The sequence below is a fragment of the Sinocyclocheilus grahami genome, unplaced genomic scaffold (assembly GCF_001515645.1).
Source record: "Sinocyclocheilus grahami isolate Dianchi unplaced genomic scaffold, SAMN03320097.WGS_v1.1 scaffold227.1, whole genome shotgun sequence".
NCBI classification, from domain to species: Eukaryota; Metazoa; Chordata; class Actinopteri; order Cypriniformes; family Cyprinidae; genus Sinocyclocheilus; species Sinocyclocheilus grahami.
In genome coordinates, this window is record NW_015505406.1 from 10,525 (window position 1) to 36,105 (window position 25,581).

The 25,581-nt window shown below is 39.9% G+C and overlaps 2 protein-coding genes and 1 long non-coding RNA gene across 4 annotated transcripts in view; 1 reads left to right on the forward strand and 2 right to left on the reverse strand.

The window, feature by feature from the left end:
- Positions 1–645: 645 nt before the first annotated feature.
- Positions 646–7,038, reverse strand: tmem88b (transmembrane protein 88 b). Its single transcript, XM_016287948.1, has 2 exons — positions 5,752–7,038; positions 646–1,246 (listed from the first exon to the last, which is right to left on the reverse strand). Exons 1-2 carry the CDS (start codon positions 6,175–6,177, stop codon positions 965–967), a joined length of 708 nt encoding a protein of 235 aa, XP_016143434.1. The 5' UTR covers positions 6,178–7,038; the 3' UTR covers positions 646–964.
- LOC107597045 (uncharacterized) lies at positions 3,476–5,816 on the forward strand. Of its 2 annotated transcripts, none has more exons than XR_001610425.1 (3): positions 3,476–3,510; positions 4,013–4,090; positions 5,745–5,816. It is a non-coding gene; the product is annotated as an uncharacterized lncRNA (long non-coding RNA). The 2 variants fall into 2 exon arrangements; XR_001610426.1 differs by having other exon boundaries at positions 4,013–4,214; positions 5,745–5,806.
- Positions 7,039–12,944: 5,906 nt separating the features above from the next.
- LOC107597043 (lysine-specific demethylase 6B-like) overlaps positions 12,945–25,581 on the reverse strand; it is a 12,790-nt gene continuing 153 nt past the window's right edge. Inside the window, 20 exon segments of the mRNA XM_016287947.1 lie at positions 12,945–14,766; positions 14,859–15,029; positions 15,147–15,273; positions 15,350–15,491; positions 15,753–15,940; positions 16,047–16,161; positions 16,275–16,423; positions 16,621–16,689; positions 16,827–16,930; positions 17,279–17,484; positions 17,604–17,709; positions 17,844–17,970; positions 18,096–20,164; positions 20,167–20,226; positions 21,814–21,978; positions 22,082–22,312; positions 22,553–22,763; positions 22,842–22,937; positions 23,059–23,182; positions 23,794–23,886. Of these exon segments, the coding sequence (XP_016143433.1) occupies positions 14,743–14,766; positions 14,859–15,029; positions 15,147–15,273; positions 15,350–15,491; positions 15,753–15,940; positions 16,047–16,161; positions 16,275–16,423; positions 16,621–16,689; positions 16,827–16,930; positions 17,279–17,484; positions 17,604–17,709; positions 17,844–17,970; positions 18,096–20,164; positions 20,167–20,226; positions 21,814–21,978; positions 22,082–22,312; positions 22,553–22,763; positions 22,842–22,937; positions 23,059–23,177 (4,479 nt within the window). The 5' untranslated portion in view covers positions 23,178–23,182; positions 23,794–23,886 and the 3' untranslated portion in view covers positions 12,945–14,742.

Genomic DNA, 25,581 nt, shown 5'->3' on the forward strand with positions numbered 1-25,581 from the left:
TAAAGTTGCTTCAAAAGGTTCTTCAAGCATATCTAATCAAATAAACAAAATATTGCACTAAATTAAAAGTTCAAATGTTACAAATAAGTTACAATATAACAATTTTTATGACTGCAGAAATATGTTAATTCAGTATACACATTATCCCACCGGTCACAATTGTGACAGACTATAAAACACAATTTTTCACACACTTTTCCAAAAAACTTGCATTAAAAAAAAAAAAAAAAAAAAATAATGATTATTTCAAAGGGCCACTAATGACACACTATCTAGATATTTTCATGTCTGGAAAAAATTTGGGATTAAACAGTTAACAGCTCCCACTAGCTGTGGTGGAGCAGTTATGAAATATTGATCTTGTAAATACAGTATTTTTTTCCAGTAATATGCATTCTATGTACGTGTCCACATGAGAAACAACTTCCCTCTGAATCGGGCTTATGAGTAATTTTTATTTTGTCTAAATAAATCTTGTGCAAAATTAGGAGAACAGCCCATCAGTTCTGTGAAATTACAGTTTTTAATGATTCGTATATAGGCCTAACGTTTAAGAAAAGGGAAATACACAACACTGTACAGGTTATAAGAAAAAAATATAAAATATTTTTGACAATGTCTTAAGAAAAATGTGCTGACTATTTATAAGGTAGATAGTGTTTGTTATACAAAGAGTACATACACATCATTTTTGGATATTTGAATTCGATTATTTTATAAATGTCAAGTACTGAAATTGACTAATTAAAACTGATTGTGCTATAATAGTTGCATTAAATATCTAGGCATCAGAAATGGACAAACATGGTGTATTTGGCTATAAAAAAAATGTATAAGGAAGACAACACATATCTGTCATATAGATTGAAATATTTAGTGAGGGGATTTTTTGGTCTATAATGTGTACTGTGTTCTTTCACAACGTTCCATATCTCCAGTACAACAGAAGTGTAGTCCTTTTCCTTTACACCCACACCTTCCCCTTCCCTTCTCCTTTCCCAGATCGCTGTCCACAGCAGCCCCCTGTCAAGCCACGGTACTGGGTAGCTGGAAGGTTCTTGTAGACAGCACGGCTGTACGGAATAAAACACAGACCCAGCTGAAGGTGACGAGCAAGCCGGCAGTACGCAGCCAAGGCCAGAACTAGGAGTGGAGTCACTAGCAAGAAACCCACAACCAGCAGAGCCACACAGCCACCGTCAGTCAGTAGATCCGAACAGTATGGTGATGAACCATGCGGGCGCACCTGAAAAGAGAGACATTTGACTGGTGTGGACCTGTGTGGGGTCAAGGATGAGTGGTGGAATGCATGTAGGCATTGCTGAGGAGGGTCAAAGAGAAATGAAGTGTCCCTGGAGGAACACCATCTCTGAGGTGTGGACAGACGAAGAACAGACACACTGGACAAGAATGTCTACCTACAGCATATGCTTGCTTTCTTTAGTGAGTTGATCGTTTGTTACTTCCAAGGTAGTGGTTTTTTCTTTCTTATTATTGTTATTATTTATTTATTTATTTTAATTTAATGTTATAGTTTGACAGAAGACCACTGTTGGTCTGATTCACTAAAACCTCAATATATCACCTTTGCTTTGTAAAAATTTCCTTGGGAAAGTATTGCTAAAATGTGCAAACATTTAATATTAGAAGTGCAGTTGACATTGTTTGAAATATGTATGATAAACTTGTAAAGGCTTTTTTTCTCCCTTTGAGCTGCTCTGTGCCCGATCACTACCAAAATATAGATTCTGCATCAGCCTACCTAAAGCTTCAATAATTGTATATGCACAGAGACTTCAAATATACATTATACATCATTTTAATTCTTTTGGTTAATTGGCATTGCACAGGATGGAAAGGATTGAGGGATAAAAAACCCCCACATTCTTGAAGGGAAGGAGAGTAATAGGCAGGAAAAACAGGCGACTGAGTAAACAGAGTAGGAGGGAGAAAACTGATAAAGCCCATCTGCAATTTGAGCTGCACTTTCTCACTCTGACAGGTTTCTTCACTCAAGTAGATGCTTGTAAAAATCACTACTAAAAAGTAAACAAAGCGTTTTTGGAGAGTTATAATTAGACATTTATTAGCGATCCCTTTATCATTAAATGATATTGTGACAGCTGCATCTGTGAAAAGCAAATTTTTTTTTTTTTTAATGAATTTCATTGTGGTTAGAAATTTAATATTTATTGTGATGTTTTCATCAGCTGTTTGGACTCATTCTCACGGCACCCATTCACTGCAGAGGATCCACTGGTGAGCAAGTGATGTAATGCTGAATTTATCCAAATCTGTTCCAACAAAGAAACGTACTCATCTACTTGGATGGCCTGAGGGTGAGTAAATTGTCAGCAAATTTAAAATTTTGGGCTGTAAAACATTTTAGAAAATGTCAAAGGGTGATGTGATGCAATAAAATGTAAATCTTCTCAAATCTAGAAATCAGCCACTGTTCTCTTTTGGTATGTCTCTAAAGTACGAGGGATTCCAGCTGTCTGTAGAACTGTTGTGTGTGCAGATAAGATTAGAGCTGAACAGAGTAGTTTCAGGGAACTGATGCACCTATGTGGCCTTGATGTTAACCATATGTTTAGAAAGGATCCAACATCTAGAGAGAAATGCACACTCATCACTTCAGTCTTTTAGATTTGGTCTTAAATTATGCAGATTTATTCATTAGTTGGAGTTAATGCTTTGTTTATAAAGTATCCTGTTATGCATCTTGACAGAATCCTGAGTAGTTGACTGCTTATTTGAAATGACAAACTCTTTACTCTATGGAATACCATGGTGGTCTGTTGCTCCGTACAGATCTTTGGATTTATCTCTCTTTCGTAGGTGATCTAGTGTCACATGGGGACTAATTGGTCCGAGTGGCCATTGATCTTGGATCCTAAAGGTCTGGTAATTGGAGAGGTCAGAAGAATTCAGCCTTTATTTACACACATTGACCCTTACTGACCCATGGGTGCTACATGAAGATAACCCAAGCGGTTTTCTTCTAGCAAGAAATGAAGAGCCTGTAATAGTGAGATGAAAGGTCTGTATCTTACAGAAACTTGTCTGTTAATTCTGTAGTAGAATGTGAGAGTCTTTTGTTGAAAATGAACAGAGCTGATACGGTGGAGAAGCCATCTGCAATTTGAGCTGCACTTTCTCACTCTGACAGGTTTCTTCACTCAAGTAGATGCTTGTAAAAATCACTACTAAAAAGCAAACAAAGCGTTTTTGGAGAGTTATAATTAGACATTTATTAGCGATCCCTTTATCATTAAATGATATTGTGACAGCTGCATCTGTGAAAAGCAAATTTTTTTTTTTTTTTAATGAATTTCATTGTGGTTAGAAATTTAATATTTATTGTGATGTTTTCATCAGCTGTTTGGACTCATTCTCACGGCACCCATTCACTGCAGAGGATCCACTGGTGAGCAAGTGATGTAATGCTGAATTTATCCAAATCTGTTCCAACAAAGAAACGTACTCATCTACTTGGATGGCCTGAGGGTGAGTAAATTGTCAGCAAATTTAAAATTTTGGGCTGTAAAACATTTTAGAAAATGTCAAAGGGTGATGTGATGCAATAAAATGTAAATCTTCTCAAATCTAGAAATCAGCCACTGTTCTCTTTTGGTATGTCTCTAAAGTACGAGGGATTCCAGCTGTCTGTAGAACTGTTGTGTGTGCAGATAAGATTAGAGCTGAACAGAGTAGTTTCAGGGAACTGATGCACCTATGTGGCCTTGATGTTAACCATATGTTTAGAAAGGATCCAACATCTAGAGAGAAATGCACACTCATCACTTCAGTCTTTTAGATTTGGTCTTAAATTATGCAGATTTATTCATTAGTTGGAGTTAATGCTTTGTTTATAAAGTATCCTGTTATGCATCTTGACAGAATCCTGAGTAGTTGACTGCTTATTTGAAATGACAAACTCTTTACTCTATGGAATACCATGGTGGTCTGTTGCTCCGTACAGATCTTTGGATTTATCTCTCTTTCGTAGGTGATCTAGTGTCACATGGGGACTAATTGGTCCGAGTGGCCATTGATCTTGGATCCTAAAGGTCTGGTAATTGGAGAGGTCAGAAGAATTCAGCCTTTATTTACACACATTGACCCTTACTGACCCATGGGTGCTACATGAAGATAACCCAAGCGGTTTTCTTCTAGCAAGAAATGAAGAGCCTGTAATAGTGAGATGAAAGGTCTGTATCTTACAGAAACTTGTCTGTTAATTCTGTAGTAGAATGTGAGAGTCTTTTGTTGAAAATGAACAGAGCTGATACGGTGGAGAAGCAGTAGATCTACTCTTCTGTGGGTCAAAGTGCAAGAATGTCGAGGGCGGTCGCTATACAACTTTGTGAGAAAACTGTTTTTAAACTCCAGTAATCCACTTCTGTCCTGAAAACACTCCTCATCTGACGTCATCCTCCCAACTCCTGACCTGCCCCTGCTAATACTCCTGCACTCAGACTGCTGAGAAATGCCCAAGATTAAGAGATTACTTGGTGAATCAAAGAGAAACAGAGGCCAAACTCCCATAAATCCCTAGAAGAATATCTCAGAATAAAAGATAATCATGATTCAGAGTCTTTGTCCCAGATTATAAAGGACATTCCTTTAGCAGCAATACTGTTTATCTCAGGGACCAAATTTTCAATATGTTTTAAGCATAAATGACTGTTTTTCAGTGGATTTTATTGTTCCAAGATCTAAATATGAAAGTTGCATATTTTTTGCAGTGAAGGATCCATTATTATGCAGTAGTCTTCCCATTGGTATTTGATCTCGTTTAAGAAAGAATTTGTTTGACTTGTTTTTATTATTTGTGAAGTTTTGTCATTATCTTTTGATTTATCTATTATTATTATTATCATTAGATTAACTCTTTCCACTTTGCAACTTTTTCCATACTAAATACTGGTTGTGCATAATATGTAATATGCAGTATTATATATTACATATAGGGCCAGATTAGCGTTAGAGCGCAATTCCATAAAAGCGCAGATGGGAGGGGAAAATTCCGCGGTTGATTTACTAACAAATGCGCACATTAAAGAACACAAACGCAGCCAGATCATTTCCAGACTGACCAGCGCAATCTACCAAGAGCAGCGCAAATTACTGCCTGCTTTCAGACATGCTTTTTTTAGGCATTAAATAATGGCGCAAATACCAGTAATTTGATGAGCGCAAATGTTAGTAAATCGCGTTGCGTGATTAATATTAGTAATCTCCAACCATAAATTTTGCGCCTGAAAGGGAAACTCCTACAAATGCATATTCAATAAGGTCAGGTGCAAAAAAAAAATTGTCCATGCCTTTTCAGCGCTAATTCTTCACTGCACGTCTTTAGTAAATCCTGACAATACTATTTTAACGCCAAAGGACGGTTTGTGCTGGTGCAAGCTGTTAGTAAATCTGGCCCATAGTATATTTATCATCTTTGGAGCAACTTTGGAGTAAAGTTTAATGTACCAATAAACTTTATTTAATGTACTAAGTCTTTATCAGTGTTTTTCTGATAAATTGTAAATATATATTAATCTTAATAAATTATAAAATCATAAATAGTTTTTTCTTAAGTCCATTTTTTTACGATTTTATGAAAGTCTCCTACCCTCTGACCCGAAGAATTAAACCGCTTGTATTTTGTTCCTGTGGACCTACTTAAAAGTCCTCTACACAAGAAAAATGAAAAACCTGAAAAAAACTTTCATTTCTTTTGATTTCAGTTCTTACCGTTGAATGACAGATGAAGCCGAACACCACCATGACAATAGCAGGAATTAGGATGAGCCCGAAAACCAACCCGGCCAGGCAGGCGTTGATGGCCGCGATCACCAGGTTCTGCGCTGTCACCAGCACTGAGCACGCCCAGCAGTCCAGAGAGCCCCGGAGCTCCAGCGGAGCTTCACCTACCCCAGCCTCCGCAGCAGAGTAAGGCGGCGGCACAACCACTCCAGACCCACCTACTGGGGTCCCGGCTGGGACAGTGGAGGCCAAGGAGTTTGTGTGCTGGAGACTGGTGTGATTGTGATGGTGGTGGTGATGATGGCTGTTGGTTGGGAGCTCTTCAGAGAGGTCGAGGGCCTGGTGATGAGCCCCCTTCTCCAGTGTGCCATTCATGCTCATCCTGATCTGATGATAATAGAGAATGAAGGACATTTAAAAAGTACTTTGTTAAATTGTGAAAGGAAAGCACTTGATGAGTTTTGTATTTTCAGTTGTAGGCTTGAACCTCATTGTTGGAGCTCAGCAAATTGTTGACAGCGGTTCAAAAACAGTTAGCCGACATTTTTGTTGTAAATTCTTTTTATGCTTTTAGATATTAAATCATACAAGCCTTGATTAACAGTGAATTTACTCAAATTTGAAAGTGGCCATAGATGGGGTTTCAGTCCCTGTCTTTAACCTCAACCCTCTTAAAATCTGAGAATCTCTGAAAATCTGAACTCGGCTGAAAAATCTGTGAATGTGATCTCTGTGTTTGTTGACGGCAGTGGCTGCACTAAGCCGTCTGAGGTTATTTCTCTCTCAATCCCTGTCAGCAGTTGTTCAAAACCCTGGAAAGTGTTACATTAAATATTGTCAGTGGTGGATGCAGTCATAGTCAACTTTGATATTTGCTTTGGACCGTTTACGGCTTCAAAAAAGTTCAGAGCAAGGTTAAATCACATATCGCCAGGAAGCTTGGTTTGTGATCTTTTAATTAGGTCTTTTATCAGAGGCTGATTGTTATCTGAAAGCTAATTGGCACTTTGTGACGGAAACTAATTGGTATTTGAGTGTGTTTGGAACAACACAGGCGATACGATCAAGTGAAGAGTGAGAGGCCTTGACATCGCAGTAACCCTTACCCCTGGGGATTACATCTCTTTTACCTCCATTTGTTTTAGTTTTTTTAAACCTCACCAAGAACATAGCTCACATTTCACCCAAATAACAAAATAAATGTTTTATTTAAAAGTTTGTAATATGCATTTATCATAAATTTGCAATAAGTTTATTGTAAAACAGTAATTAGAAGCATCCTGTCCGGACGCAATGCTTGTTACAAAAATAAATCCCTTCAGAATAAATTAATGGTGGTACAACAAATGCTACTACGATGTTATACATTCTACTTTTACAGTACAGAAATGGAAATTTGACATTCTTATTTGTTATGATCCATAAGAGATTACATTTTCTTCATTTTCTACACATCCTGTGCTTCAAGCTAGATTTTCAGGTTGTCAGCTCCAGTAAAGTGTGGAGCACTGAAAAGAGGTGCCACCCCCCCCTCCCCCTCAAATGCAGATAGCACTCAGAACAATAGACCGAGGTCATACTACACAAATAGTTAACGCCATACAGCTGTGGCCTCAGTTGTGCCATACGCAACTCATCTAAAAATGGATACAGGATGGTCTACGACTCTTTCACACACACATGCACTCTGACCCTTAAACACTACATCCTGAATATGCCATCAGTGATGCATGATGAGGGAGACATGCACACGTTTGTGCGCTTGCTGACTGTTGTGTTGTCTTCCTGCATTTGTATTCTGTATGTTATACAGCAGGTGGCTTAACATATAACAAACACTAGGAAACGTGAACACAAGCGCACACCATGCCAAACCTGGATAACACCAGACTGCTCCACCCACTAACTCGGTTTCCACGTTTCTGGGAATCACAAAATTGAGAATTAACTTCGAGTCAAAACTTTGGGACTATAACTAGATGCTACTATTTTTATGCGTGTATAAGGCTCGATTTACAAATTGAACGTAACTTAAATATTTTGTAGGCTCAAGGTGGGAATGAGTTTTACTTTTTGCATTAAGGTCTGATGTGGCTTCAGTACTTCACATGTAAATTGGTTTATGACTTTTTTTCCCCCACTAATATATGCTTTTGCCTGATGTGGTATTTTAAATGATCCAGCTAGATTTTATTTCACTGGTAAACAGTCCCTCATTAGATTTTACATGTTAGATGCATCACTCAAAACCAGATTACGCAGAAGTGCACTTGCAGTTATTTCTGAGCTATTGGTTATGTGAATTAATGTAAAACGAGTAATCAAGCAGATACATGTATCAGTGTATATTCCAAACATTCCCCTGCTGTAGACTCTGATAGGTCAGTCTCACATGCTCCTTATCAAGCCCTCCGCACCCTCCACTCACCCGATGGTGTGACACCAGCAGTCCTCTTCTTTTTGTTGCCTTTGACTAACACAACATGCACTCCTTGGTTTTTTAAAATGGAAGTTTGTTTGGAAGTCCTTGTTCAAATACGTCTAGAATTATGGAAATGTTTTTCCTTGCGTACTAGTCTTGCGTACTCTCATTTCTTGTGTTCTCTGAAGTGTATAGTTGGTTTAGCTCAGATTTGCTGTATTCTGTCCACTGGCTCTCTCTCTCTGTGAGGCAGACTGAGATATGGACGTGTCCTGCCTGGCAGTTATAGCAGTGCCTTCCTCATGCCCCCTCCCCTTTCTCCTTACCCTTCTCTTCTCACTCTTTCTTCACTCTTTGTGTGGGGGAAGAAATGTTTATTTAAAGAGCTGAAGTGAGGACTTTAATTACTCCTGATGGATAGAGAGGACATGAAACCACCTCACATTTACACCAAACCTCCATTCTTCTTTACTCGTATCATAAACTGCTCTTACCACATGGGGGCGAGTGTTTGTTTTCCTGTAATCATGTGTTGGTTTGTTTGATATTGCCATCTCTATGTGATCCGTGTATAAACGCATGTTATCCATCATCCTTCACCCATAATGCAATTGTATTGCAACTATTGCTGGTCTTTTAGGGAGCATTGCAGAGATAACTGCAATCCTAAATCTTATTGTTCCGTGCAATTTTTGTTGTTGTTTTTTTTGGTGAGGCTCTTCACATGGCTTTTAGGACCATATCATAAATTAGTTAGAATTTAAAAATGTAATTAGAAATCAAAAGAATTTAGGACTTCCGGTCTTAAATCTATTCATCATCATTACGGTTTTAACTCGCCCTGTAACTATTGTCACTTCCTGTTTGTCACAATCAAAGAAAATGTCACAACTTTTGAGACTTAAAGGCAGGGTAAGTGATTTCTGGTAGCCAATGTTGATATTTGAAATCACCAAAACAAACACGCCCCTACCCCAAAAGGGTCTTGCCCCTATTTTGATAGCTCCGCCCCACATATACGTACGCAACCCAGGCAACGATTAGTTCTGTGAAACAAAGCAAAACCAATGTTACACCGTGTCTACACCGGACGCGAGCGGCGCGGCGCAACAAATCCCGACAGAAAACTGCTGCCGGGTTCTATTTATGACGTGCTGACACAAATTTCAAATGGTTTTCAACGGTCGTTTGATCGCGTCCAGTGTAGGCAGACTTTAGCTGTTGTAGACACGGTGTTACTCACCTATTGAGAAGAAACAAAGCAACCTCGGCGTCCAATCGCAGGCCTCCGCTCCTCGAGTTCTCTCCAGCGCTGGAAAGCTGATCCGATATTTACACGGGTTTACTTATATTGCCTTAAACCCTCGTTTGTTCCGCAGACATTTTCCTCTTTTGTTTTTATCCGCCATCTCTATCTTTCTGTCGCTCAGCTCGGCTCGGCTAATGTCCGTCCCGTGCACTGAAAGCTCTGTCCTCCACAGCATGAGTAGACACGCCCCTTACTGCTGATTGGCTACAAGTTTGTTTTGCTATTCGGCCCGAATCAGTTTTCTAAAGTGTTTTTGAAAAATTACATACCCTACCTTTAATGTAGAGCAGTTGTGAATTACACTGATTTAAATGTTGCATAGGACCAAACTTCGCAGTTCAGTCACATTGGGAAAAAAATGGATTGGATTCGGTTTAATGTTTCATACATGGAAATGTGATTTTTGAGGTTTATCATGTAAAAAAAATAAATCAAATATATATGCGTGTGTGTGTGTGTACTACATTTAAGAGTATTGTGAACAGCCAGAGATGAAAGCAAGACTTTTGATCTTTCTTCAGCAACTTTTCAGTTAACAGCCATTCTTAGCCACCAGACCAAGACACACACATACATACATATCAAGGTTAACAAAGTTGAAAATTGGGCTGTTGACCAGACTCTAGTTTTGAAGGCCACATGGGATAACAGAAATGATCTCAAACAACTGATGGCAAGGACAGATTGAGAGAGCTGAAAGAAGGATGGAGTGGAGCAGCATGGTTTCTCCTTCATGATGAAAAGAATAGCAGAAAATACAGTGGGAGGGGTTGCACATGGGAGGAATAGAGTAAATGTTGGGTTGCGTGACTGATAAGAGCCCATCTGTGGTCAAAATCACACACAGATCAATTAATGTCTGTCAGATATAAGATTTCCCACTGCTTTCTGGGTCAGTGTTTACACTCTCTCGGTTCCCCTGGGTAGCGACCCCTGACCTCACTCAAAGGAGGGCAGTTTAAGACTTTTCAAATGAAAAGATAAAACCTGTGCTAATATGCAATACATACGAGCACTTAACTAATATGCAATAAATACGAGCACTTAACTAATATGCAATACATACGAGCACTTAACTAATATGCAATACATACGAGCACTTATCTAATATGCAATACATACGAGCACTTAACAGGACACAACCAGAAGTTAAATTATTTTTTTTAATAAAGAGAATGAAAAAAATGAAGCGTGACAGAGATTGGTAATTATGATTGTAATCAGTTTGAAGACTGCCTAAAAATGCTGTTGTGCAAATTATATCCCAAATATTACTGGTCAAGGTTTGAGGTAAATAGTAGCAAGGTTATTTTATTTTTATTTTTTTAAGGCTAAACATGTCTTTGAGTGATTGGCATTCACCAGCCTCTGGTTTGTGGCAAGTGCTATTTTGAGTTCACCTCGGTGATGCTTGTCTTCGGGCTTTGTACATTAAACAAGGATTTGGCTTTCTGAATGGAGCAAAATTGAGCAAGGTGATAAAGGAAGGGTGAAAAGAGCTTCCTGTTCTTACAGGAAGTAGGAAATCCGCAAGCCTGTGCAACATGAACCTCTAATGACCTTTTTAGACTCTTTACTTGAGGTCCTGGGTAGTTTGTGCTACTCCTAAGTCACTTTGGATAAAAGTGTCAGCTAACATATTGGGAGTATTGTGGTGGGAGTACATTTCTGCAATAACTGAGCATGAATTACAATTTGTTGCGAGATAATTTGTTGTCCGTTGGAATGAACGCTTGGTGGTTGATGCTTTAGGCTGCTTGATGTATCTGACCCTCATTATGTCCGGCCCACATGGGTGTGTTAATATGGAACACTTGAAAGCTACTACACAGTGTGACAATTTCTTGTGCCAAAATTTGAGTGATAGGGCATATTACTGAGAGCTGATCCAAGCTCTGGGGCCTCATTTATAAAATGTGCGTATACGCACAGATTTGATCTTTGTACGTGCTTCTGTACGTGCAAGCAACGAATTCATCATAAACAAAGATGCAGTGTAGTCAGATTTTGTATTAACGGGAGTTTTGGCGAGATTACACTGACCTTTTTAGCCTAATGTTGAGTTCTTTACTCGCTTTCTGTACACAGTTTATTCCAAGTTGTTGTTTTATTATTTATTTTACAAGAGAACTTGCGAAGTCTTGATTTACTGCTAATGCGTAAAATAGTCAGATGCGTTTATGCATTTTTTTTTCTTCTGTTTTGTCTGTGTGGCCTATAAGAATAGGCCTATGCCGTGCAATAACGGTTTTCTATTCAATAACATTGTTAACTGTTTTTATTTATAACATCTGCTGCTTTGCTTCTGTGAAAGTGAATAGAGACATCAGCCTTAAAGGGACAGTTCACCCAAAAATGAAAATTCTGTCATCATTTACTCACCCTCAAGTAGTTCCAAACCCGTATAAATTTCTTTGTTCTGCCGAACAGAAAGGGAGATATTTTGAAGAAAGTTTGTAACCAGGCTGTTTCGGGGCACCATTGACTTCCATAGTAGGAGAAAAAAAATACTATGGAAGTCAATGGTGCCCCAGAACTGCTGTTTCCCACATTCTTCAGAATATCTTCCTTTGTGTTCGGCAGAACAAAGACATTCATACAGGTTTGAAACTACTTGAGGGTGAGTAAATGATGACAGAATTTTCATTTTTTGGGTGAACTATCCCTTTAAAATTAGTTTTTGTCATTTACATCAATTATATTTGTATAAAATACACTATATATTTTTGTGTCAGTACATTGATGGCACATTTGAGCAGCATTAGTAAACTGTGTAAATATAAAGAAATGCCAAATCACATGCAGGTTTTTTCTGACCGGAGACCATAATCGTGTAATTAATTTTATTATGATATGAAACGTCCAATTTTTCTTTCAATAATGTTTTTTTTACATTTTTCAAGAATTTCGTGGTACTAAACGTTTTATTAGTTGTCATAGCAAGTGATTTTAAAAGTAGGATGCCTCCCTTTTTATAACATGACTGAAAATTTTACTTGAATTCGTAGTTTATTCTTACTTTTGGAAACCTAATTGTTTTATAATTACTATTATTATTATTATTATTTCTGTTGTTTCTAGAAGTAGTCATTTTGATAATAGTCAATAGAAGAAAATATAACCACACACACATTGTTTGTCCACAGAATAATTACACATTATTAAATAAAAAGCATCCCGCGTGAACCTCTACCTCCGCCAGCAGGACCTCAATTGAACCTGACACGAAAACATGAGATAAATAATCAAGGCTAAATACTCAACTGTAGATAACAGTGTGCTTGGTACGAGGTGATGACATAGTGTGCAGGAAAACATTTGCAAAAATTATTTTTTTTATAAAAAAAGTGACGTAAAATGATAAAAAGATTTATTAAAATGTGATAAATCATTAAGGCTTTTGAAACCTTGTTGCTTTGACTGAATGAATACAGAGGCATGGCACAGATCAAAGTTTATCAAAAGCATTTAATATTATTCAGAGTAATCATATCAATGACACACGAATTCACAAAGTGTTTAAGACATGTCTGGCTCAGTTTGCTTCGTGTGTGAATTCCAAAACAGTGCAGATTTTAAATAACCACAAAAATAAAAAGAGGAAAGTGTGTATATTGCAACAGGAAAAATATTTCTTAAAAAAAATTGAGTAGGTCGAGAAGAACTCAGCACCATCTATATCATAATCAAAACCATTTTCCTGATAATACATGAATTGTCACGCTAACGCTTCTAAAGCTGTAACAAATTACAGTATATAAATCAAAAACAATGCATTAAATCCCCTTTCACACTGTTACTCATTCCAGTAAAATGCCGCAATTTACAGTTCAATGTGATTTTTGGCCTTACAGTATGATATCCCACTGCAGCCAATTACTGTATACTGTGTATATAGAAAGATTATGCCTGCTGTGTTCAGCACGGCAACTGTGTCCTCAAACAAACCGCATTTACAACAGGACAGAAGCACCACTGAACGTGTAAGAGTATCAAAAACAGACGTTAGCCAGATTTTATTCATGACAGAATAGCTGCTAATCTAGGCTCAGAATCAGTCCTAGTCACCATCTTAGTCAAAAACAAAAGAAGAGATTCCAAGAGCACAGGTCTATTCTGAGCATTCATATGAACATGGCCCCTGTATTTAATCTTTCTTTTATTTGTTCAAAAGAAACGGGCACGTGAGCAGGTGTTCAAATATATAACAGTGATCACCTGTTAACATACGTGAGGAAAACTGTCTAAACATTTGTGTATAACAGACAACTTCTCTGTGCTCTACAATCTACATGGACAGAGTCAGTTATGAGATATTTAATAATATATAGACAGGAAAGCTATTTAAAGGGGCAAGCACCAAAACTCAAAGCTTGAAATCAGCACCCTTGAAATCTTACAGAGGATTTAGACTAACAATAGAAACCCATAATACATCTCTGATAACCAAGTTGAGGCAGGGGAGAACATTTTATATCCAATAAATAGAACATTTTAAATAAATGTACAATTTAAAAAAAAAATCAAAGAGAAAGAGGTGAGAAACAATTCACTGAACAGAACCGATGAAACTGAACAATTATACTCACAAAATGCAGGAGAAAAATGGATTAAAAATGATGATATAAACCGATTCTGTACTGAAACTGAAAAAGTCTTTTAAAACCCGTATGTTTTGAAGCATTCTGAACAACTGTATTTCTTTTAATTCTTAATGCTTTAGAAAAATGTCCATAGCTCTATTATTAGTATTATTAATTTTTATCTCTTCACTAAATACAAGTCACAAGGCCAATGTGGTATATATCTAGGCTGTTCTAGGTTTAAAAAGAATAAATTATTGAAGAAAAAAGCACCCACGAAAAATACAAAGAGCATTTACACATTTCGGTATTCAATATCCCCAAAAAAGAGAGAGAGAGAAAAAAAAAATTAAGAACCAAATGGACAGGATCTCGGCAACTCTGCCGCTGTACGCCATGACAGCACCAAACTGCATTCCGCTTGAAGTCCCGCAGAGCCATACAGGGGTTGGTACACAAAACCGACAGAATTTATTGGCTGATTGGTTCTGTAAACAATGCTGAGTAAACTGGTTCTCGATTGGCTGTTCAACAAATATTAACAGTAGTATTTTGTTTCCCCCAACGGTAAATGTTTTAAGTCTTAACTGGACTAAAATAAAAGATCTCGTCCTGCGAACAGGAGTTTTGGTTATGGCTGTGTGAGGGCAAGGGCTGAGACGTCCTCATCGGGAGCTGGAACTGGTAGTCTGAAAAGCACACGTACAAATGATAAAGGTTAGCTCTTTTTGAAGCTTTGCTGTTGTTTGCTGACTTTGACAAAGCGCGTGGGTGCACTCACCAGGCTGAAAGAGTCATAAACGCTCATGAGCTCCTCCATGCGGCATTGCTCCAGCACTACTACATTGGAGAGGTTTGGGTTGCGTTGTCGTGCACAGTCCTCACAGTGCACCACATACATCTTCCGACTGCCATTCTCACTGGTCACAAACAGCAGGTTAAACACCTCCACCTGCACAAGAACAAAAACTTGCATTATTGTTATTTTTTTGGAACAAAACTCTGGTGAGTTTTTTTTCTATGTAGGGTCTGCCTATGCTTTACAAATAACGAAGCACAATCCACTCACATCACACTCGTTACAGTAGTAGGCCGGCTCATCCTTCACTCTGCTCTGGTAGGAAATCTTCTTTCCTCCTGCCACCAGCTGGTCTCTCAGAATCTGAATGTGCTTAATAGACTGGAGGAGACAGTGTCTGAAAAGGAGGAAAGGCAAATGGATTAAATGCCTATGCTACTAAACTGGGATGTAACTTCCTGCTGCATACTTACTTGATCATCTTGTAAGTGTCTGGGTCAGTGACTTGGACGTTCCGTGCCACGTTCCAGGATACGTGAATCATGGGAACGATGGATTTGACTTTCTTCACTTCGTTCCACTCAAATCTCTCTAAAGCCAACTGGTACTGATAAGCTACAAATTCAGAAAAACAGATTTTTACATTTCTGTGCCCAGGATTTTAGCTTTACACATTTAATTGCAACTGTTTATGTAATTGTCATGACTGATAAAATGTATTTTAAAGCGATTCGATTTGATTGTCCACTTAAAGTAGGCTATTCCTGGCACACGCAATTGCAACGACAATGAAAAATCGGGATTTTCGTAAACATCCAAAAGCCACCACGTTTTGAACGATAAAGAGAACAGAAGTTAAATGTGTAGGTTACTCACAGTTGACGGGCCCCACATTCCAAGCAATGTTGTTGCACCAGCCCACGGCCTGAACCCAGTGTACAGTGCCTGCGTTGATCCATACCAGGTCTCCTGGTCTTTGGATGAACCGGTACACAGGGATGTTAGCGCGGTACAAGTCATCCAGAACCGGCCACCATGATCCTGTCAGGTAGTCGACTCCATGCCTGAGAGATAAATCCACAAACTTCTTAATAAAGTATTTATTGTAACATAAATATATAAGAATGAAATTAGTGTTATTTGACAGTGTTTTTGTAAACTCTTTCTTACTTTACACAGAAATCACTGATGGCCTCCCAGTAGTTGTCATGAACAGCAAACCACTCACAGTCTCCAGGTCCAATATTGATGTTTATGGAACAGAAGTTATTGTTCTCCTGGTGTCCTGATGATACAAGCATTTAACACCAATAAAAAAACCTACTTGCCAAAGCAGACTATCTATCTTTGATTTCTACAACTCACAAATCGAGAAAGCTATTAGTGATTGCGTCAAACCTGGTGTGCGGCAGCCAGGGACTTTCATGTAGAGTTGCACTGTATTCATTCCCAAAATGGTGTGGCCAACATGACTCAGCATATTCCCACTGGAGGACACACGCATAAACGCCGGCAACTTCTGCAGTTCCTGCAGCTGAGGCTTCCATCTAAAGAAAAAGACAAAACACAATTGAGTTCAAACAGACTTATAGAAAAGGGATGCTGCTCATGTAAAGTGCAAGAATGTATATATCCCCAACCATGTCTTGAAGTTTGACATATTTAAGGTTTTTATATCATCCAAATGAGATGACAAAAAAAAAAAAAGGTTATACATGAATTCAATTATGCACAGTAGTCTTACCTTTTTGGATCGGACAGGTCAATGTTGGTGCCAAATTTTATTATCTTCCCCACAGTTTTCTGCTCTAAACTATAAAGACAAATTAAATCATTTTAAGTAACAACATTTTAAAGAGGTGTTTTATACATACATATATAAAAAAATAAAGAGGCAGATATTTGGACAAAATCAAGAATTAGGTGCTGTGCTAACTTGCGAAGAATTACCTGGAGCTGGGAGCTGAGGAGCTACTGGTTGTATTCTCAGAGTTAGTGGCTGATTTCTCATCATCTTCATCATCATCATCCTCGTCATCACTGCCCTTCTCTTCCTTTAAAGGCAGACAATGGTATTAGGTGCATGTTCAGTGCATGATGTATATGATTCAAATGGAAATTCATTTTATATTTTACGTCAGACAGAATTGTACAAACAAGAATTTCATCATCATCATCCTCGTCATCACTGCCCTTCTCTTCCTTTAAAGGCAGACAATGGTATAGGTGCATGTTCAGTGCATGATGTATATGATTCAAATGGAAATTCATTTTATATTTTACGTCAGACAGAATTGTACAAACAAGAATGACAAAGTATTTGCAAAATGACCAACAAATCTCTGGAAACTAACAAACACGGTGTTCGTTTTGTTGTGTTGGTTGTATGTTTGTGTTCATACCTGTAAGCTCTCTTGGAAGCTGGAGGCCTGGTACTGGGCATACTTGGCAATTGTTGTATGCGACCTGCTGCTTTCGCAGGGCCAGGTCTGGCCAGTGCCGCTGGGATCCCAGTTCTCATCGGCTGGCTGCTGGACCTGGGTCCGGACCTCTACTGCATGCTCCGCATTTGCCTCCACCAATGATTTTGTGGAAAACAGACCAAGATCTATGAAGAGGAAGGAATGAAAAATGAACTAAGTTTCCACAACAGCAACCGTTAAAGTTACAAAATGTACAACTTGAGTATCTGTCCATCCATCCATAATACATTGTGCATAAACGTACTTAATCTAAGGGAGCCAGCTAATCCCCGGATGACAGTAATGGGGTTCTTAGAATCCGTGCAGAACTGTAGCAGGACCGGAGAGAATGCATCTCTTTTACTTTCCAACTGCAGAGAAACAACAACAACATGGAATCATTAAAACAAACTTTTATACATCGGAGCATCAACTGTGTTTTTACTTGAGCAGAGGTTATTGTGCATGTAATAGGAAATGCTGACAATGCTACTGCAGCGCTTACATAGATGCTAGGTGTGGGGGGGTTGAGTTTCTCTCGAGGGATGGGCAGTTCTGTGCTCAAAACTGGTTTAACAGAGAGGGCAGGTAGGAGGAACGATTCCTTAAATTTCCCCTTCACGCGAGCCCCCCTGAAACAACAAGACATTAAATATCAGATATGGCCTTTCACGGTCCAAATCACATCAAAATAAATTGCAACTGCAGCCAAGAAATAAACCGTTTTAAAGATTTGCTGCACGCAAATATTGCTTACTTGCAGGCTCTGACGATTTCACTAGCTGTGTTCTTTATGGTGATTTCCTCCAGAGGAATCTTTCTCTCCTCTACCTCTGAAGCAATAAATGTCTCCCTGTCCCCACTCTCCACCTTTATGAGGCGTATCTTCAGTTCTTTGGGTGGCCCATCTGTCAGTGCTTTCAGTTTCTGAAAGTCATCAGAACATAATGCTGAAGAAGCTGATGGGAGATCAGACGAACGTCCAGAGCTGGCGCCCTCGTCTTTACTGCGTGCCCACTCTTCTCCTTCACTCTGGGGTTGGCTACATTCCTCCTTCCTTCTTTTCTTGTCTCCGTCACGGTCTTGTTCCTTCTCCCTAAACTCCTTACTCTGAAGGTCCAGGTTACCCAGTACCTGCCTGCTCTTTTTTTCCTTGTGTGACTTTCCATCCTTGTGCCGTCGACTGGAGCTGGAAGATGAGGATGAGGAAAGAGACGCATCCTCGTGTCTTTCTCTGTGCTTTTTCTTTCTCTCTTTCCTGTCCTCATGTTTTTTGCTACTGCTACGGTGTTTGTGTTTCCTCTCTCGTTCTCTGTCTCGGTGTCGGTCCTTTTCTTTATCAGGTTTGCATGTCTCCTGTGACTCTGCCTTAGAGCTCTGCCTTTGAGGGAGTATGTGTTTGTTCACCTCATAGCTATGACCAAGCTCCGCTAGTGAAGACTCTGAGATGGTGGTCAGTATAGGTCGATTTTTAAACAAGTCTTTCACAGTTCCAGAATCCTTCACTCCTGTGGATTCCTCTGAAATATCTTCCTCATCATCATTGCCCAAAAAATCTGACTGGCTAATCGTATCCCCTCTCTTCCTCTCTGATGCCCAATCTGTAGGTGAGAGGGGACAGGGCTGTCCTGAGTTACTAATGGCAGAGGGATGCGTTGGACTGCTGAAACCTGGGTGATTGGATGAACCTGATGTGGGAGAAGTGCTTTGTTGTTGTTGTCTGCAAATGTCAGGCTCCAGAGAAAGAGATGAAGAGTACTTCACTCCCATAAAAGCAGAGGGAGGAGGACGACCAAAGGGTCCACCTCGGTAGGTGTACTTCTGGCTCTCAAGTACAGACGCAAGGTTTTTAAACATGCCGTTCACACCTGTCTGATGGAGGTGTGGCCGTTGTGGTGGTGGTGAACAGGATGGAGTTTCATCTTCATCCTGATCTGCTTCTTCTTCATCATCCTCACACTCACTTTTCTCTACCTCTGGAAGGCCATACAGCTTGGCCAGGTCACTATGGCGATAATTGGTTCCTGTTGTGGCAAGATTGCTTTCTTGAGACTGCATGCTAATGGAATTTGCAGGCTTGGGAATGACCTTAAGAACCTCCTCTTCTTCCTCAAGTGAAGAAGTACGACTACAAGGAGATGCCAGTGAACCTTGCCGACTTAACACAGGTGGGCTTGCATGGCCATCTGGCTGATAACCCTCAGTTGGAGATTGCTTTAGGGCAGGCATGAGGTCTGGTGCACACAAATAACTCTTAATAGGTGCCACATTTGTAGAAAACAGAGGTTTCAGTACTGCCTGTTCTCCACTCTGGCCAGAATACAACTCCTCCTCTTTCCTGATGGACTCATCCAGCATCTTCATAATATTAGCCAATCCATCAGGCAAGAGCTCAGAAGTTTCCTCCTCAAATTGGGCACCATCAGAGTCACCACTGCAACTTCTAGAACTGCTACCCAAACTACCAAGTCCTGTACTGGGCATATGTTTTTGAAGGCTGCTTGTAGTCGTGCTGATAGGTGTGCATGAAGAGCGAACATCCTTGGGGAAAGCCTGGTAAAGTTTGGGTGGCTCTCGCAGGGGTGGAGGGTTGGGAATTGCATTTATAATCTCAGCATTATGAGAGGTTTTCAACATTTTGACATCTTTGGATGGGTCAGGTTTCAATTGCATGGTGTGGCTGTCGGAGGGGCTGATGAGACCTGACTCTGAGGGGTATGTGGGATTCCCAGTGGAATTCTGAAACGGTGCGCCACTCTTCCATTTCTCTCTTTGCCTTTGCTTCTCACGGGCATATTCTGTCTGGGGGGTGAGGGGAGGTGGCTGTTTGATGGAGGCAGTTTATAGGGGATATAGGGGAAGCTTCCAATTCCTGACTTAGCTGAATCCTGTAAATAGAGAATAGGAATTGGCCAAGTACATCTAATGTAAAACAAAAGGGAAGACTAAACATCACACAATACACGACTTTCATCGGATTGCTGTTCTTTACACAACTGTCTATCTTCACTGATCTCAGTTACAGTTAGGGCTGCATGATAAATCGAAATGGAATCGAGATCGCGATTTGACAGAAGCTGCGATTGTCATGCGTATATTTCAGTGAAGCACGGTTCTGTGATCAGCAGTAAATCTCCATCCAAATGCCAGAGGGCGCTCTCACGCTGAAACTCCAAATACGCCTCGCAGAAGAAACCCAGAAAATGCCTATCGCTGCAGCTGAATAAACAGAAGATTCAACTGCTTTCATTGATTCAACGTGACTAATAAACACGACTACGGCAATATACGGTTTATCGGAGTTCTTATTATTATAATTTTCATTAAGATAAAGTATATTTATAATGCAATGCCTTTATCACTGCTTAAATACTATGAAATATGTTGTGTGCCTTATTCTGTGTAAGAAGCCACATCATCTCACAGAAGGATTTATTTCAAACACTCGACCGACGTTATGAAGAGAGTTTGGAGTAAAAATGTTATTAAATGTGGTATTTTCACATGCTTTCAGATGGAGCAGCATTTACTTCGCAGAGCTGTAGTTCACTGAGAAGCTATGCAAACAGCTGTCATTATCGTGAGCGATTTCATAGTCGTGCAATAAAATCGTCTGCAATTTTTTTGCGTAACTTGTCAGTGAACTACGGCTATGTGTAGTAAATGCTGCTCCATCTGAAAGCACGTGATGATGATGATTTCCTGCTGATTACAGAACCGGCTTTTTTAACAAAATGCGCATGACAATCGCATTCGATTAAGCGCGCAGCCCTAGTTACAGTTAAACCACATTTCATGCTACAAGTCTTGAATTACAGACAGGTCTAGATATTTGACCCACTAACTTAATTCACACCTGATTTCTGGCTTTTGTCACAAAGCTTATAAGTGAAAGCTGATAAAGTGGCAGTGACAGATGATGCCATATATATTAAACTGTCAGACAGAATACAAGAAAATATTATAGAATATCAACATTCAGTTCTGTCAGGACCATTATCGTCAAAGATAACTTACAATTAGCATACATTTTAGGTTGGGGGTATGGTTCTGTTCTGGGCAAACACTCCCTGCCCATCCATGCAGCCTAGCATGGATAGGAGCAGGGAAAGCATAAATAAGCCCCCTAGGGTAAACAGAACAGAACCAACATTAATGATTAATGTAGCAGATATCATTAATGTTCTAAGTGATTATTTTATGTAACAACATAATTTAGTGGTCTGACTCAACGAGAATATCCAATGCCGAGTCCTGACTGGACGAGAGGAAGAATTTGGGGATGGAGGTGGGTGATTAGCTCCTGAGCAAAGCGATAGCTGCTGAATAATGACTGAAAGGACCTTATAAAGGGAATTATGATTGTCGTCGTATTCCTATAGGTAGACGTGGATCAGCTAAGTGTCAGCTGATGCGAGCTTGACTAATGTGACCTGCCAAAACTAACGCTACGCTCCATTTCAGCAGTGACTGACCTGGAAATCAATGGGTCCGCTTTTGTGTTCATTCGGGTTCCAGGGTGCTCCACCTCTGTGCAATGGGTTCCAAAAGCTAGGTTTTGGTGGGGGGTAGTTGGAGGGTGGCTGCTGATTCAAATGTACAGGCGGTCCGGATATGCGCTGCATGGCGGAATGAGGCATCTGTCATAAGAAACAGTAAAAAAGAGGGCTTGGTAAAGGCGCGTTTTAGGACAAGAAATGCAGAGGTGAGCATATCAAAAGACATGATATGCTCGCGACTAACCTGTTCAGACCCAGAGCTCTTCTTTCTCTTGTTCGGACTGGGGCAGTCCTCCATGGGCCGGTGCAGAGATGGAGCAGGGGTATGCTGAATGACAGAGTGCTCTCCAAGAGGGAGCCCAGGTCGTTTTAACTGTCCAGAATGAGAATGAGGTCCCCTGGGTTGCTGCTGAGTCTGAGGTTGAGTCCACATATCAGGGAATGAAGGCATGAGCTGAGGATGAGGAGCACCATACTTGTGGATAAAGTGAGAGAAAGAGAAGTTGGCGAAAGTACTCTCAAGCACATAACTTAGTTAAGCGCGCTATACATTCAATTAAACAAAAAATTGTTAGACAACTTTAGTGTAATATAAATCTGGTCTTTCATAAATTATACATTTAAAAATACTGATTTATACAGGAACACCATTCATTTTTATATAACAAGAGAGCATATAAAAGGCACAGTAATGAAACATAAGCTCAATAATCACCTTCAGTAGCTGACTGGCTCGAGCTGTGAGGTGTGCAGGAGGTCCTGCGTTGTAGCCATTGTGCAGTCGGTTGTGATTATCACCAGGCAATGGCTCATATCCCTGGCCAGTTCTGGTTGGTTCCCAAGGCCTGGGAGGAGCAGGGGGTATCCTTTGTATTCCTGGCAACAAAGCCTGAGACAGGCCTTGCTTATCTCCTCGATGTAGGGGACTGAAAATACAAGGACACATTAACAAACTTTTGCCAGAAGTATTTGTAAAACAACAATAAAGCTTATTAAAAACTCACCCATTGTTTAAGAATTTACTAGGATGATTTAGCCCAGTCATGTGACTAGGTGGCATATGGGTGAGGAACTGGTGCTGATTGACACCTGGTAAGCACCTATCGAGAGATAAGAAAACAAGGTTTTGCTTTGATCATTCCCTCTCACAGCTCAGTTAGCATAACTTTATCAGTGAAGTCACTAAAAGAATGATGCGGCCCTGATCATGAGGTGTATTACCTGGAGGGAGGTGGCCAGGCACGGCTGCTCACGGGAGCCCATGGTCCCCGGTTGAGTCCATCCAGAGGAAAAGGGTCCCGTGTGCTGCACCCGGTGAACTGTTCTGCTGTGTGATGCATCCAGCCTAGACGATAAACAAAGACTATTTACTTTCCTACATGTCTTTATTATCTTAGCCAATACATCCATCACTGCCAGGAAAAATACGTAGGCCTAAATTCTTGCATTCTTTCCAACATGTAGCAAAGTGGTTGTGACACTGAACTACTCCACTACTAAACCATTATGCTGCCTTCAATATCTTGGCTTAAGTCAGATGGCAGAGCAGACACTTTTCATTTATTAGATACACTTAAGTGTATGAGTGTTACTTTATTATTTATGAACTTTTAGTTTTAATATTTTAACTATTAGCTATTATTTTTATATTTTCATTTTAATTTTAGTGGAAGTTTTAGTAATTTTGTTGTGCTTTTATTAATTGTTTAATTGTGCTGTAATCTTCATTTCAGGGGGGTTTTTTCCTTCAATTTTTTGTTTTCATCTAAAATTTACATTTTATTTGACTTCAGCTTTATTAATGAAAACATTTTTCAATAGTTTTAGTTAACCATAACAACACTGAAGTGTACAAAATGATTTCATATGTGCTAACAAGCACGAAATATTCTTACTGATATAAATGACTGTTCAGTGCTACACTCTACCAAGAGAACAGAACACATGGTTACTCACCACACTAGCTGTGAGTGTGAAGCCCTCCACTGCAAAACAGAGAGGACCACTCACCAACAAGAAGGAGAAGCTGTTTACTGCTACCCCTGCCAACTGGAGAGAGAAAGAAAAGAGAAGAGATGGGACATAAGGGGGTGAGGCACAAATAACTGCCAAATCCATTAAACACGGGGAAAACACATCCTTTGTAGGCTGTATGAGTGTTTGGCCTGAAGGTAGCTAATAACAAAGGAACCCTCCAGAACTTCAGTGCCACTCTCTGCCTCTAGGGGGCAGTGCTATTCTGTATTCTAATGGAAGGAAAGGGTGCACAGATGGGCTTGTGGGAGTTCACCTGTAGGGTGAGTACACTGAGGTCATTATAACCCTTCCTAGGGCCTCTTGGCAGAGGGTGAGAGTGATTGGAGGGAGGGGACGACCAGAGCAAAGCCCTGGAGTCAAGCCAGCGGTGTCTGTGTGCATGTGTACATAAAGGAGTGTGTGTACTTGTGTTGTGTTGCTCGAGTTTGATTATTTGCATGTGTATGAGTGTGTGTCTATGACAAGAGAGACACTGGGGTTAATCTCATTAGGCCAGGCGTGATGGAGAGAGGAAAAGATAGAACGAAAGAGAGCAAGGGGTGGAGGGAGGAAAGGAACAGCAGAAGGCTTGAACAGGATGGATGGACAGATTAGGAGAAAAAGACGGGTCTAAAATTAAAGTGTTCTTTAGGGAGACACCAAAGTGAGAAGACCGGCTGTGCTCCCATGAAACACCCATGCATGCAAACACACTGAGCTTCCCACGCATTTTAAACACACATGGCACACAAAGCACACGCTGGATGCACAAATATTGGCAAGCGTGCGCACACACCCGATTGAAATCGCTTGGCACACACGCATATATAGCCATACAGCAAAGGATGCCTAGTGCACACTAATTATGGACTTGGCAAAAGCATTTCAACCGTACTCTGCCGTGCCGAGCAGAGTCGTACCACGCAATGGAAAAGCACCCTTAGTGAACCAAATAAAAAAAACGGTTAAAGCTTTATGCTAAAATTAATTTTTTTTGCAATGTTCAACTGGGGGTCTTCTGTCCCCCAAAAAAGTTTGAAGACTGCCGAGGTAAGACAGTTGTGGCAAAACACACATAAACCCAAACTGAAACTTCTCCGTACTACATTTCCACATAGAATGACAAATCATACTGCTACAGCTTTGCTTTTTACGAGAACATGTTTTTAATTTCAAGTAATATAGATTTATAGTAATATGTGGAAACAATACGGCACCCCGAAACAGATTCGTATTATTGTAAGAGAGATCAATCGAAACACACATACACAAAGTCTGATAACAGCTAGCTGTCTGCTGTGTAACTGGGGAACTCCCATGACTCAACCATGGAAAGGGCTTACCCCACAAAGCCAGACTCTGCCCTCTTCTCTAGCACACTCTTTACGGTCAGGTGATCGGGGACGCCCACCTCAGTCACAGCATAGGGAATTTCTGAAAGTCTACCGTCATCGATATCTGTTACAGTGTGTTGTTTTGGATGCAAAACATATGAACTGTAAATTTACAGTGTGGGTTTTTTAATATTCCACCAAATTGGGGAATCCAAAACTCACTGATGTCGATCAGACAGGAGAAAACAGGTGGCTTGCGGTGCAATTGATTATAAGAGGGAATGAGGTTGTGTGGTTATTGGTTTATTGAAAGGCGTCATCTCGATTTGCTTTCATGCTCTAGCTAACCGTTTTCTAGAAATGTCATGTGTATTTACTCATACTTCAAAAACTC

What these genes read in the sequence shown, in the direction of transcription:
- tmem88b (XM_016287948.1), bottom strand. Translation starts at nt 6,177, where the DNA reads ATGTCCTTCATTCTCTATTATCATCAGATCAGGATGAGCATGAATGGC. An exon ending in GCTTCATCTGTCATTCAACG is followed by an intron (nt 1,247 to 5,751) that starts GTAAGAACTGAA and finishes CTCTCTTTTCAG; the next exon opens with GTGCGCCCGCATGGTTCATC.